Source organism: Dipodomys spectabilis, unplaced genomic scaffold (assembly GCF_019054845.1).
Source record: "Dipodomys spectabilis isolate Male_0828 unplaced genomic scaffold, ASM1905484v1 ptg000018l, whole genome shotgun sequence".
NCBI classification, from domain to species: domain Eukaryota; kingdom Metazoa; phylum Chordata; class Mammalia; order Rodentia; family Heteromyidae; genus Dipodomys; species Dipodomys spectabilis.
Window position 1 is genome coordinate 21,738,106 of NW_024870695.1, and position 14,290 is coordinate 21,752,395.

At 51.2% G+C, this 14,290-nt stretch overlaps 1 protein-coding gene across 2 annotated transcripts in view; it reads right to left on the reverse strand.

Moving 5' to 3' along the window:
• Positions 1 to 5,979: 5,979 nt before the first annotated feature.
• Cuedc1 (CUE domain containing 1) overlaps positions 5,980 to 14,290 on the reverse strand; it is a 92,198-nt gene continuing 83,887 nt past the window's right edge. Inside the window, exons 5-10 of one of the 2 annotated variants that reach the window (XM_042674168.1) lie at positions 13,641 to 13,724; positions 11,771 to 11,842; positions 10,881 to 10,974; positions 10,121 to 10,179; positions 9,018 to 9,087; positions 5,980 to 6,296 (exon numbers count right to left, since the gene is read on the reverse strand). In XM_042674168.1, coding sequence (XP_042530102.1) covers positions 9,020 to 9,087; positions 10,121 to 10,179; positions 10,881 to 10,974; positions 11,771 to 11,842; positions 13,641 to 13,724 — 377 coding nt within the window. In that variant the 3' untranslated portion in view covers positions 5,980 to 6,296; positions 9,018 to 9,019. Of the gene's footprint in view, positions 6,297 to 9,017; positions 9,088 to 10,120; positions 10,180 to 10,880; positions 10,975 to 11,770; positions 11,863 to 13,640; positions 13,725 to 14,290 lie in introns of those variants that run through there. The other variant, XM_042674169.1, reaches the window with a different exon arrangement.

Genomic DNA, 14,290 nt, shown 5'->3' on the forward strand with positions numbered 1-14,290 from the left:
CTCTGTATCACTTTGAGCCACAGTTCCACTTCTGGTTTTCTAATGGCTAATTGGAGATAAGAGTCTCATAGACTTTCCTGCCTGGACTAGCTTCGAACCACAATCCTCAGATCTCAGCCTCCTGAGTAGATGCGATTATAGGCATGAGCTACCACCAGAGCCCAGTGATAGACTGCTTTTTAAAATCTTCTGACCTCAACCTAGTTATCTGTAAAATGGGGATAAGCTCAGCATTCAGAGGCAAAAGCAAGAGGATCTGTAGTTTAAGGGCAGACTGGGCTACACAGGGAGAACCTGTCAAAGAAAACAAAGGATAAAAAGAAAGGCTTGTGATGAGAGGTCAATGATTTGCTAACTGCAAAATACTTAAAACTAAGTCTGTTACAGTAACTGCTCAATAAATACGTGATGACAATGTCTGACTTCACACTTAGAACAGTCATGTCCTACAGCTGAACCCTATCTAAAATTGACAAGACAATTTCACATGCTGCCTGCTCTTTCCTTTTCTTCCCCTAAGGAGACCAGTTCAAGAGAGATTAGCACTTTGTGCATTGGGGCTTGAACTCAGGGCCTAGGTACTGTTCCTAACCTTCCTTTGCTTAAGGCTAGTGCTCAATCACTGGAGCCACAGTTCCACTTCAGTTTTCGTTTTTGTTTTTGTCAGTCATGGGGCTTGAACTCTGGGTCTGGGCGCTGTCTCTGAGCTATTCAGCTCAGAGCAAGCACTGTACCAATTGAGCCACAGTGCCACTTTCTGTTTTCTGGTGGTTTATTGGAGATAGGAGTCTTATGGACTTTCTTGCCCTGGCTGGCTTTGAACCATGATCCTCAAATCTCAGCCTCCTTGAGTAGCTACTATTGTGCCTATACCTGGCCAGGAAAGTCTGAATCCCTTTGGATTTTTTTCCATAGCCAAGGAATGGGAGTTATCGGGCCTGGGAACAGCAGTCTGGCCTTTTGCTACTGGAACCTAAGGCCATGGCACACCACACAAGGATGAGGCCCCTCTGAGGCAGACATTTCAGGGCTGGTGTGAGACCTTCTCTTCTTCCGAGGTCCACAGAACCCCACTTGTATGAACAGGACTTGCCGCCTGGAGAGCTTGAGACATACACCTTCTGACTCGATATCTGGGGTGAGGCCTAAACTCTTCATCGCTAACAAGCTTCTGGTTGATGACAGCCAGTCTGCTAGTCTGTAAATGGGATAACCAAGTCACCCAAGTTTGTTGTTGTTGTTGTCAGTCAAGGGGTTTGAACTCTGGGCTTGGGCACTGTCCCTGCACTCTTCAGCTCAAGGCGAGCACTCTACTGCTTGAGCCTCAGTGCTACTTCCAGTTTTCTAGTGGTTTATTGGAGATAAGTGTCTCATGGACTTTCCTGCCCAGGCTGGCTTTGAACCATGATCCTCAGATCTCAGCCTCCTTGAGTAACTAGGATTACAGGTGTGAGCCAACAGTGCCTGGCTGCAAAAATCCTCTTGACATGAGAAAGAAGAGTGACTCTTAGGACCCGGATGTAGCTCAGTAAAGCTCTTGTCTAGTAGGCATAAGGCCCTGCATTCCATCCCTACTCCTGCCTATCTATTATATTTTATTATTATTAGCATACATTAGTTATACAGAAGGGGATTTCATGGTTACATTTGGACACATGTTTACAATATGTTCCAATCAGCGCCCCACCCCCAGCACCCCCTCATCTAGTGTGTTATATATATACATATGGAACAAATTTCATTCTGTCTGGCTTGAGGTCAAAATAATGATCTCTCCCTGTGGTCAGTGACTGCCACTTCTGCATGATGACCACCAGGTGGCAGATTTATACAACCTCATTAATAACCTCCATCTCCAGAAATCTCCAGCAATTCTCCCAGCTGGCCCAGCCTGCAAATCCAGCAAATTAATCTATGTTGTGATAATGAGCAGAAGGAGTTCATGTTGGGATTGTTTCTAAAACCAGATGGAGAATACCAGCGGGAGAGTTCCAGCACACTACTAAATCACAGGTCACTGAGATGTTTAGAGCAGGTGTACTCTTTCTGTATTCTACAAATGGCATCAATGCAGGGATCCTGGGTCTTATTAACTGTCCCCCATTGACTCCCAACAAATAATAGCATCATCTTTGGAACTCAAATCTACATATTTTCACTTACTGTTAAAGAGCTCAGCATCTCCAGACCTCAGTTTTCTGGGGGTGAAATGAGAGCAATACTGATTTCATATCATTGTTGGGGGGGGGGGAGAGCTGGATTAGGTGCAATAATTCATGTAAAAAATTCCAAAAATGGGAGTGGCTATGATGGTCATCATCTTGTACCTTGCCTGCCCCCTTTGGTCTTCACACCAAATTCTCCTCTTTTTCTCCAACACATATCCTAAAACAGAAACGAAACCTCAAAAGAAAAGAGGGAGAATGGGGCTGGGAAGGTTGCTCAGTGGTAGAGTGCTTGCCTTGCATGCATGAGGCCCTGGGTTTGATTCCTCAGCAGCACATAAGCAGAAAAAGCTGGAAGTGGCACTGTGGCTCAAGTGATAGAATGCTAGCCTTGAGCTGAAGAGCTGAAGGGTAGTGCCCAGGCCCAGAGTTCAGGCCCCACTACCAGCCAAAAAAAAAAAAAAGGGAGAGTTTAGATTTCAATATGGTAATAACCATGTCAGTTCTGGGTACAGTACTTTATAGACCCTATGATCTCTTTCATTGCAAGGTGGGGACAAATGAGAAACACCAAAGCCTTTGAAGAGCCAGGGGGCACTGGCAGGACTTTGTGTATGGAATTGTGGTTCCCAAACACACAGAAGGGCTTATTTTAATGCACCCCAGTTGCCAGTTGAGTGGATGTGGGGTGGGGCCCAATAATAAACACTGCTGACAGGCCCCTTGGTGATGCCAATGGTGTGGGTACATAGAGCACAATAAGGTCAGGAAGGGAATAGAGGAATCAAGGGTGTGGGTTTGGGGTCAATCTGGACCTCCTTTTCTGGCTTAATGTAGTTAGTGCTAGCTCTGCAATCTTGGATAAATTACTTAAACTCTCAACTGTCATTTTATCATCCATAAAGAAGTTATTGGGCAAGGTCGATTGGGCTAATATGGTCTGGTATGCTAGATCTCAGACTTGATTTAACTGTTCAGGGTAGCAAGCATTGAGATTTTTTATTATTATATTATTATTATTTTACCAATCCTGGGGCTTGAACTTAGGGCCTGAGCATGGTCTCTGGGCTTTTTGTGCTCAAGGCTAGCCCTCTACCACTTGAGCCACAGCACCACTTCCGACTTTTTCTGTTTATGTGGTACTGAGGAATTGAACCCAAAGCTTCATGTGAGGCAAGCACTCTACCACTAAGCCATATCCCAGCCCAGCATTTTTTTTTTTTTAATTAACTAAAAGATTTTGCGCTGGGTGGCTCATACCTTTAATTCTAGCTACTTGGGAGGCTGAGATCTGAGGCTTTGTGGTTTGAAGCCAGCTAGGGTGGACAAATCTGTGAGACTTTTTTTTTTTTTAATCTCCAAGCAACTAGCAAAAAAATGGAAGTGTCTCAGGTAGTAGAGCACTAGCCTTGAGCAAAAAGTTCAGGACAGTGCCCAGGGCTTGAGTTCAAGCCCCAGAACTGGCACACACACACGGATTGGTTTAGCGCTATGGTTCCCAAATTTTAGTATGCATGGGAATCACAGATTGCTGGGCTGCACCTCCCCCGCCCCCCTTTCTGACATATTAGGTCTACAGTCAAGTTAAGAATTGGCATTTCTAGCAAGTGTGCAGGTGCTGCTGGGTTGCGGACACTAGTCCATACCCATCAGTGAGGAACTTTCAGAGCCGGAGTTGTTGAATCTTGGCTTGCTTAGCCCAACCCGTGCATAACAAGGCCTTGTTGCTCTAGCAAACCCACCTGCTGGGAGCAAGGCTGGACCCCGAGGAACAGGCTGTTCTAGAACATGGGAACACAGCATCCAGGGGAAGAGTGGGTCCAAGGCCTGGATAACTCAGAGCCCAGGAACAAGATGCATAGTTGGAAGCCAGGCCTCTGGCTCAATACAAGGAACACGTTTTAACCTTGAGAACTGCCCTGTCTGAAGATGGCATCCGCTTCCTCTTTCAACAGCCGGTTTCCTTCCCTGTGTGTGACCTGAGGCGGGTAGGGGAGAGTAGTCCAGACGAAGTGGGGAGCAGGGCAAACCAGAGATGCGTGAACTGGAAGGAAGATCGCTATGTTCCCTTTGAAATCTGAGTTTACACATGCCCGCTGCCACCCCCATTAATCCAGAAGCTTTGTTTATTTAGGGAGGTGTTGGTCTGGAGCTTTCCCAACGGGCTGGTTTCGGGTGGTGGTTGTTTTCTCCTACCAGAAAGCAGGTTACTTTTCCTGGGCATAGACAGGCAGAGCACTGGATAAAGCCAGCAGGTGGGCAAGGCTTGGGGAGTGGGGGCGCAGGAGGCGCCAGGGGAGCAGTACCAGAGGCCCTGGACCCTGCCCCGTGTGTGAATGGGGGTGATGCCGGGTGACCCATCCCCGGAGGCCAAACCCCGTCTGTGTCCGACAGAGAGTGGGGAGAATAAGGGAAGAGTCCAGCCCACGCCGCTCTGGCCACATCAGAGCACCAAGAGAACACCACGTCTTTATTACAGGAATTCCTATGAAACCGCTCCAAGGAAAAAACCACAAACCACACACGGGACGGGGGTGGGGGGGAGGATAACAGCACACGCACACACACACACACATACACACACGCGCGCGCGCGCGCCGCGCGCACACACACGGACTCGGAGCTGCGGCTTCTCCCGCGCGCCAGGGCGCACGCGCTCTGACCACTGCCGGGGGCCCAGACTCCCCCGCCTGGAGCTTCGGCTAGCGGCCTGGGGGGCGGGGGAAGGCGGGTCGGGAGGGAAGAGCTCCTTGGCGAGCGATCCAGGAGGGCGGACACCTCCTCTTGGCTGGCGGTTGCGCTCCGGATCCCGCTGCACGTGCCGCCGAACTGCGCGCTTCCAAACTTGGTCACTCCGGCCGGCCGCGCCGCCCTGCCCAGCTAGGGATTGCGGGGGGGAGGCGCAGCTCGGTTCCCCAACCCCACCCCCGAATCCGAGCAGGGATGGAGGAATTCTCTCAGGCCCCTCTCCAAACTTCCGATCCCCTCCCCCAACCCCCAGTCCCACCGCAGCGGGAGCCTCCTGCTGCCCCGTCAGACGGCTGGGCGGGAACAGGCCAGCTCGTTCCCAGGTCCGGGCCCCGGGGCCATGCGCCCCGCCCCCGCCCCTTGGCAGTGGTTGGTGCCGGTTGAGTTCGTTTAAGAGTTCATGGAATCAAGTTTTCCTTTTCAGATCGCCGCCGCCTGGATTCTCCCAGCCAGGCTGGCCACTTCACCTAGGTCCTGGGACCCCCCCCACCTTCTGGACAGTCACTCCTGAGTCTCCCGCTGTCACACCCCCTTAGGACACAGTCGGACTAGTCCAGCTACCCCAGATCCTAAGAGCCTCCACTGTAGTGTATGAGAATCCAGAGCTGGCTTTTGGACTTTGGCCAAACTAAAGACCTTACAAGAGTCCTTGGGCTCCAGGGTAGGGGAGAAGGGAGGGAGGGGGAGATCCTCCTCATCCTTGCTTGGTGAAGCGGAGGTTGCCAGGCTGTGCCAGCCCCTAACAAGTAGCTCAATGAGCCAGACAGGACAGGCAGCAGATTCCGCCTTGTGATGCCCAGGGCTGTCCCTAGCAGAGAAGGGGTTGTGGGGAGGGTCTGCTGCCAGGGGAAAGGCTGGGATGTAGGAGAGCTTGGGAAGAAGAGGAGGAGGAGGACCTCAAGGAATCTGGGAATGGGGTAGATCAGGCAGCCTGTGGCTTGCCAGGAGAGGTGAGGACGGGGGACAGGAGATCCTCCTTCAGGCCCAAGAGCCTCTGCTAGTGTCATCCTTTGCTTTCCCCAAACTTCAATCTTTGTCGCTTCCTGGGATTTTTGTTTTGCTTTTCCTTTAAAGCAGGGAAGGGATGGTTCCTGTATTTCTGTTCATTGCCCACAGAAAAGCCTGGCTATAAAAGGGGGCTGTGACTGGCTGCTGCTTTTGGGGCCCCAGGTCCCTCTTCCAATCTCAGGATGGCAACTCGAAGCTCTAAGTCCCGCAGTAAATGGCAGTGGCTGAGCTGGACTGTGGCCGGAGAGCCCTGGGCCTTGGTATGCAAGCACCATCTGTCCGGCTGCAGCTGGGCCCTTCAGCTGGGTGCCGGTGTTGCTGTCTGGCAGCCCTCACCGGGTCAGAACATCTCTGGCGAGGCAGAGCTGCTGACACCTAGGAGGAAGAAGGGACAAGTGTTTAGAAAGAGATTCTTGGTCTTCCTTGATCACTGGTTCCTAGAGAGACAGTTCAAGGCAGAAGCTACCAAACGGTCCCCTCCTTTTCCCAGCTCTAAATCAGTGTAGGAACTCCTTGTTTCCCTAGAAACCTGCAGGAACTGACAGGAGATAGGGGGAGGGAGAGATGGGAAGGGTAGGAGGCTTCATAGAAAGGGCTCCCAAGGTGGGACATTTTGTGATAGGCTGGTAGCTTAGATGAGCCACATCAGGGACAGAAGGACAAAGAAGTAAACTGGAGCCAGGATTTGGTGGGACTAGACATCAGGTTGAGGAATTCGTAGAACTTTGCTCAAAAGATCCAGTCATCTGGGAACCAAAGACTCATGCCTGTAATCCTATCTACTCAGGAAACAGAGATCTGAAAATCAAGGTGCAAAGCCAGAGTAAGTCCATGAGATTCCTGTCTCTAATTAAACCGCGCGCGCGCACGCATACACACACACACACACACACAGAAGCTGGAAGTAGAGTTGTAGCCCAAGTGGCAGAGCATCAGTCTTGATCAAAAAACGCTAAGGGATAGTGCCTGTGCCCTGAGTTCAAGCCTTAATACTGGCAAATAAAAAAAGGGCAGGGAGAAGTGAAGTAAGACCAAAGTAGTGTTTGGGCAATGGGATAAACAGAGATAGGGAAGGGACCCGGCTGCCAAGTGGTGATGATTCTGTTGGGGTAATGGTGAAGGAATAGGGAAGAGGAACAGAAAGAGGAATTGGGGAGGAGAGACTGGCTCCACTGAGCTGACATTCAGGACTGAAAAGACAATCATGAAGGCAGGTGGGGATACAGAGCCCATCTAGAGGAGTCACTGCACTGGGGTCTTGGCGCTTGGAGCCAACTGCTCAGAAGAATTGTGATGCTATGACAGAGGGCAGTAGTGTTACCAGAGAGTGGGCAGGAAGAAGCTAGAAGAGGGCCAAGGACTAAGAGTGGAAGGACCAACAGAAGCCAGGGAAGAAGGAAGAAAAGAAGGAAGGAAAAGGCTCCTGAGGTCATAGGAACCAGGGGAAGGCTTTCAGGAAAGAACCAGGGACTCTGAATGTGGAAGAGAGTTCCAGAAAACAGGACAGGATGCAGTCCTGGAGCTGGCAGATGACCTCCTTGGGTCAGTCCCCTCCTAGATGCTGCCAGCTTGCTGAGAATGGAGGAGGATGCCACTCTCTTGGTGGATGCGAAAGACAACAATAAAGACTCCTGGCTTTTACAGTGGAGGGGAGGAGGAAGTAAACTTGAAGAGCTGTGAAGGATAGAGCTGGAAGACCCTGGAAAGAAAGGAATGATGGACAAGGTTCTGAGATGGGGTGGCTTGGGGGAGAACATTTTCCCCAGGGTACCGGTGGGAAGGAAGAGGGGTAGGAAATAGTAGCAGCATCACATGGGAGTGAGGCTTTCTCTGGGCATCCCAGAGAAGAAAGAAGCAGGGGTACAGTTCTGTGGGTGAGAAATCTAGGAAGAATGGGAGAGTGCTAGAAGTGCCTGGGGAGGGATGGAGTAATGAGCTAGAAGGGAAGCTAGATGCTCATGTGAAGAGTATATTTACTGCTAGGCCCTCTGTGCCCTGATATATCTTGTCTGCACCATGACTGTTCTGATGAGACCAAGGATTTCCACAAAGTCTGAAACAGAAGCTGGAGTAGTCCTAGCTATTCACAAAGCTGAGCTCTGAGGATTGTGGTTCAAAGCCAGCATGGGAAGGGGAGTCCCAGAAACTCTTATCTCCAAATTAACTACCATGCCAGAAGTGCTGTGGCTCAACTGGTAGAGCACTAGCCTTGAGCAAAAGCAGAGAAAGAAAGAAAGAAAGAGAGAGAGAGAGAGAGAGAGAGAGGAAGGAGGGAAGGAAGGGACAGAGAGAGAGCGAAGGAGGGAGGGAGGGAAGGAGGAAGAAAGAAAGAAAGAAAGAAAGTCAGTCAAGCACGCAAGCTCAGGGACAGTACCCAGGCCCTGAGTTCAAGCCCCAGGACCAGGAAAGAAAAAAAAACAAGAAAGTCTGAAACAAGAACACACTTGCCGTACCACAGCTCAAGAAAGCCTGATAGATGCTGACTACTAGGACCAGGAGAACAGCCGGAGGTAGGGCAGGGTATCTGGATTCTGGATGGGAAAAAAGGGAAGAGGGGCAGGGGTGCCTGGGTCCTGAGGAAGTGTCAATTCTCCCTATTCCCCCACCCCATCCCGTTCCTGAGAGTGCACAAGAGAAAGGTAAGCCAGTCTTGAAGATTCAGCCAGAAGTAGCTGCTTTGGGAGGGCCCATTTCTAAGTCTGCTGTGGACGATGCCAGATGACCCAACCTAAGTAGGGGACTGGACACTGTTCTGTGTGTGCAGGGCCACCTTAATTTTTCTTAAATTGTCCTCTCAGTATGCATTTTGTGTGCAGTGTGTGTGTGTGTGTGTGTGTGTGTCCTGGACTGTTTTCTCAATGGCACTCTAAACTATTCAAGTTTGTTTTCCTCCTTCCAGTCTGTGTCACAGGCAGATGTGATTCTTTTCATCAAATGAATAAATAACCAAATAAAATAAATGCCATGCAGAAGCCGATGCTCCCTACCACAACTATAAAGAGAGTCAGGATCATCACTATCCAGAGCCAACACTACCGGACCCCTGGAAGGGCAAAAAGAGAGACAGTCCCCGTGCAGTTGTAGTGCAGGTCTTACCTCTACTGTCCTTCCCGTAGGGCCTCTTCCACCTTGGACATCTCTTGCCGCCTTCCTCGGAAGTCTTCATCTGAAAGGCAACCGGGGGTGACCTCATTCCCCATTCTGCAGTGCCTGGCTCAAACACGTCTCAACTGGAGCCAAAGAGCTGCCCCAACTTACTCTGCCCCTTTGGGGTACATGCTGGTTCCCAGGCAGTGATCATGAGTCTGGGAAGAGAAGCAACAGCACCGAATGCTGGCCTGACTCCTACCGTTGATCTCTGAGGCCTTGCTCAGGTTCTTCCTTCCTGCTTGGGCCTCATCTCTCACTTATTATATGGGATAGAGATGTTGGGCTTCCAAGACCTTGAGCCCTTGTTTCTGGACATCCCCTGGCCTTTTTTTTTTTTTTCCTGTGGGTCGCAGGGCTTGAACTCTGGACTTGGGCGCTGTCCTTGTGCTCTTCAGCTCAAGGTAAGCGCTCTACTGCTTGAGCCACAGCACCACTTCCGGTTTTCTAGTGGTTTATTGGCGATAAGACTCTCACAGACTTTCCTGCCCGGGCTGACTTTGAACTGTGATGCTCAGATCTCAGCCTCCTGAGTAGCTAGGATTACAGGCGTGAGCCACCAGCACCCGGCTGTCCCCTGGCCTTTCAAGGGAGCTTCGGCATGCAGATCAGGGTTCAGCTGTGAGTGACCTGTTCTGAAGCAGAGTCTTCTGGCCCCAATGGCCTTTGGAAGGCAGCAGGTAAAAGCTGAAATCCCCTGGATCCTCATACTGAAGCTGCCTAGCTCATGGCTCCCTGTGGGAGACCCACCTGTCTGCCCATTGTACCCCCAAGAAATGCTGCCCAGGAATGGTGCCTGGCACACAGTGCTACAGGTAGAGATCTGAGTGGAAGCAGGGCTGGACCCTCTTTTAGGAACTGCAGGAAGGCAAATGTACTATGCCCAAGCAGAGGGGAGTCTATGTTTCTTAGCCCAGCCCTTGATGTACCCCCATGGTTGTGCCTCTTCCTCCTGACATAAAACTCAGGAGCTCCTCTTTTTGAGGGGAGGGGAAGGGCCACCCATCACAAGCAAGTTGGAGCTCAAAAGCCGCCCCCCCCCACCTCCTCACCACAAGCATGGCCCTCAACGTCATCCAGGAGGTTGGCCGTTGACGCAGCAGCCCCCAGCCTGCCAGGTCGTTCAGGAAAACTGCCCCAGAGGTGAATGGACAAGCACTGTGTCCATTCTATGCCACTGCCTGCCCTACAGCTGTTCCCAATCCCCCCAAGGTCACAAGGTTTCTTCCATATCTCCTATTCCCCAGCACCCCAACACTGTCCTCATCAGGCTCCTTTCTCAGAAGCAGCTGCACACCCAGGCCCTGACCTCCTCACTTTCCTCCCACAACTAGTAATAAAATCTCCCTACTCCCCTTTGCCCATTCAGCTTTTAACATCGGGCACTGCTGGACAGGCATGGGTAGTTTGTACCTCCATAAGGAAAGGTATCTTTCGTAAGGAACTGGGAGTAAAATGGTGGGTCTCTGGAGAAGAGTTTGCAGAAGACCAACACATGGACCATTTCCATGAAAGGAAATAGGGAATGGTTTGCTGACTGCAATGGAAGGACCAATTTTTCTCCCAAGATGCAGTTTATCCAAAACCCAAAGAAGAAAAAAGAAAAAAAAAAAAAACTATAGAAAGGACAATTTCATTGTCTGCTCCCCACACCTGAACCCAAGTGCTCTGGGAGGGGGCAGGCTGGAAGACTAGGCCCAGAGAACAGAGTGGAGGCATCAGTGCTGGTTGCCTCTTGCTGAAGGCATAGCCTCCATGGGTCCAGCGGGGGCAACCACCACCCCGCCCGGTGCCAGGCAGAAGGAAGGATACAACGGATGCTTTGGCAAGTGTCTCCTCTTTGACTTCCTCATTTTGGTCTTCTCCGAGAAGGCCCGGGCCAATTCAAACAGCTTCCTCCGGGTGGCTGGAGCAGAGAGACCTGTGAGCCTTTCATTCTCTTGGCAGCCAGAGCACCAGATGGCCTCCCTCCAGGTCTGACAGAGACCGGGGCAGCTCCAGGCCCCTGGGGTAGGAGCTGAGGCAAGAGAGGTGACAGCAATCACAGACAAGGGGCACCACCTCCCAACCTCGGGGAACAAGGCTGCAATTCCAGGTCGGCCTGCAGGGGCAGCACAGGCCACCACAAGCCAAGTCCAGGGTTTGTCAGCAGCCCAAGATCCGGGTATTCCTTCACCGGTGGCGACAGCCAGCCACACGTCTTGCATTGCTTTCCACCCAAACCTCTTCCTGCCCCTCCCCTGGCAGAGCTGTTCCTGGGATTTCCATGACTAATCCGCCAGTTTCCCAGAAATGGAGCCTCAAAGGGTAGCAGCCTTATTCACACTGGCTGTAGGGCTGGGGGTGATGCAAGGGGAAGGGAGGGGGCTTTCAAGATGGACAGGACTGTAGGTCCCCTCCCCAGACTCCTGCCAAGCCCTCAAGCCACAGACAATGTGCACATGGATGTCAAGACAAAAGGATGCCCACACATTATTTCTCTGCAGACAGCTGGCTCAAGAGGATTTAAACTCAATTTGTGTCTACAGAAAAGTGAGGCAGGAAGGCTGAGGAGCCAGCCTGTGATTAAAATGTCATTCCCATTTGCCAAGAGTCAGGGGCATTAAAAATTCAGGGTGGGGGAGAGACTCCTTTCCTCCCATGAGGCCACAGGGCCTGCCTCATTAGCCCTGGGAAGAGGGGGGAACGTAAGCTGGACTCACATTTTCCCATATGTTTCAACTTGTCCCTGAATAAGGCATCTTCAGACACAGCAGGGTTGGGATCACTGGTTCCTGGAAAGAGGAGGTACCTGCTGAGGGATGGAGCCCTTTGGGTCTCAGGTACTGCGATGAAGGGAAGGGCAAGAAGCTACCTTGATGAGGTGGGGCAGGGGGAGAGGGGGGAATTCCTGCGCTCCATGGTGGCTGTTCTCAGCCTGTCTTTCCATTTGAGCAAGAGGATAAGGCTTCTGACAGGTGTTGGTGGCTCACACCTGTAATCCTAGCTATTCAAGAAGCGGAGATCTGAGGATGGTAGTCCGAAGCCAGCCAGGGCGAAAAGACATACAAAAAGAGTACAGGCCTCTTTCCCAGCTGGAGGGGTTCTAGAAATACTTTTTTCCCCCCTTGCAAGCTATGTTGTTCTCCTCTGTGAAAACGCTGACTGTCTTAAGAGTGGAGAGCTGGCTGGCAGGGAATACCAACCAGCCACTTCTCTGGCCAATTCTACTTTCTGTGAAGTCATCCGAACAGTTTGAAATGAGTGGTGGCCTGGGTATTTACATGATGGAAGTCACCAGACACCACAAACCTGCCACCCTCCGCACCCACAGCAGGTTAGTCAATTCACTAGCACAGCTGTCCCGGCATCCTGATATGCATGAGTCAAAGCAGGAACAAGGCAGAGCAAGAAATACCAAGGAGATCCCCTTCATCCTTCCAGGGCTATCCTCTGTCCCGCCCAGACAATGAGAAGTAATGAGGATGGAGCTATGGCAAGCGTCAGGCCCAGCCTCTGGACTCCCTCAGCACAGAACTGCTTGCATTTCTTACTGCCCTTCTAAAGCCACCACTCCCCACCCGGCACCTTGGCTAATCCCAAGTCACCTTGCCTGCTAAGTCCCCTTTGAGTCATTCTGATCCATCTCAGCAGCCCTGGTGTCTCTGGTTAATTCGGGATCAAGGACAAGAGGCTCTGTGGAAACTCCCAGATGCACATCTGGTAAAGACTAAGCTCCCAGCCTCTTGCTTACAAATCAGTTCTGTGGGATTTGCTCTGTCCAAGCTGGGATCAGTGGGCTCTCCATCCTTCTGCCCCTCCATGCCCCACTCCACTGCCTGAGGGAGGGGTGGTTCCAGACAAAGCTGCTGAGTCTCTCTGAGGAGGTGGGTGGAGTGAGTGCAGTGATTAAGAGCCATTTGGCCCACACAGGTGGCAGAGCCCAGCCCCAGCTCAACCCTCTGGTCCATGAATCCCACTAGTACTCCTGCCTAGCCCTTGGCCCGTCTCAGCCATTAAGACTTCTGAGACAAAGGGCCTGGCTGGTTCTCTTGAACTCAAAGCTCCAAATTCCTTTTGCTTCAACATCTAGGGCAGGGATTGGTCCATGGCAGATATTTCCCAGTTACTTAAGAGATAAACAATTGAACCCTTTCCAGATTAATCCTACCCTCCTCCTGTCCATGCATTTGCTCAGTTAACATGTGTTTTGCTGGCTTTGCTGGTTTGCTTTTCCTTATCTTCATATAAGACTGTGAGCTCCTTCAGCATACAGATCAAGGATCGCAAGTCCCCATTTGCTACCAAATGACATTATATGGTTCGATGCAGACTCCCCCCACCATCTTTCCCTCCCCACTCCCCGCAGAGGTGTAGTTCAGCCAGCCTGTGTTAACCCCCAGCTGTGGCATTAGCAAGAACCCCAGATAGCTTACTCTAGAGGAAATGTCCCCTTCCAGCCTGCTGTACCATCTCAGGCCCCTACCCACCATCTGTTTATTCACTCTACCCCTAACTCCATGTGTGCAAAGTAAAGCTGGGGTGTGAGTTCCTCACTTTCTCCAGGCTTCTCTGGTGGGAAAGCAAAGTTACCTTGGACCGAAGAGGGAAAGCCAAAGTCATTTCCAACAGCCACACTGCTAGATTTGGATTTCTGGGACTCATACTTCAAGCGATCTGGAAAAGGAACATGTTCCTTCTGTCAGAGAAGTAAGCTCCAGGGCTCCCAGGAAGTATGCTGCAGATTGCCAGAAGCCTGAACCCCTAGAATCTCACACAATTGCACACAAGACACTACCAGCTCTTGAAGAACCAGTGATAATGAAAACGACTGCCTGGTTCTAACATTCTGGAATGTTCAAATGGCAGATAGAAGCTCCCAGAGAGACTGGAGATCAGCAACTCTAGAAAGACCAACACCTCTGTTGCAGTGTGGGACCAACCTGAACGTCCCCTCCCTCTAGTCCAGCATACTCGCAGAACAGCTTGTTCCTCCCTGACAAACACACAATAGTCTCAATCTCTCTGACTTGCACAAGGTAACCTCCACACCCTTTCTCCATACCCTACCCTAAACACCCTTCCTCCTGAAGAGGAAAGACAGCTAGGCTGGAAAGCAGGGCATCCCAACCTGCCTTCCACTCTGGCAGTTACCATTCTTTCTGCCCTATAACTGAAGCTGTGCTCTTATCCCTGCAGCCCTGGGCAAAGACCAGTGCTGAACACAGAGCAGTCATATAGGG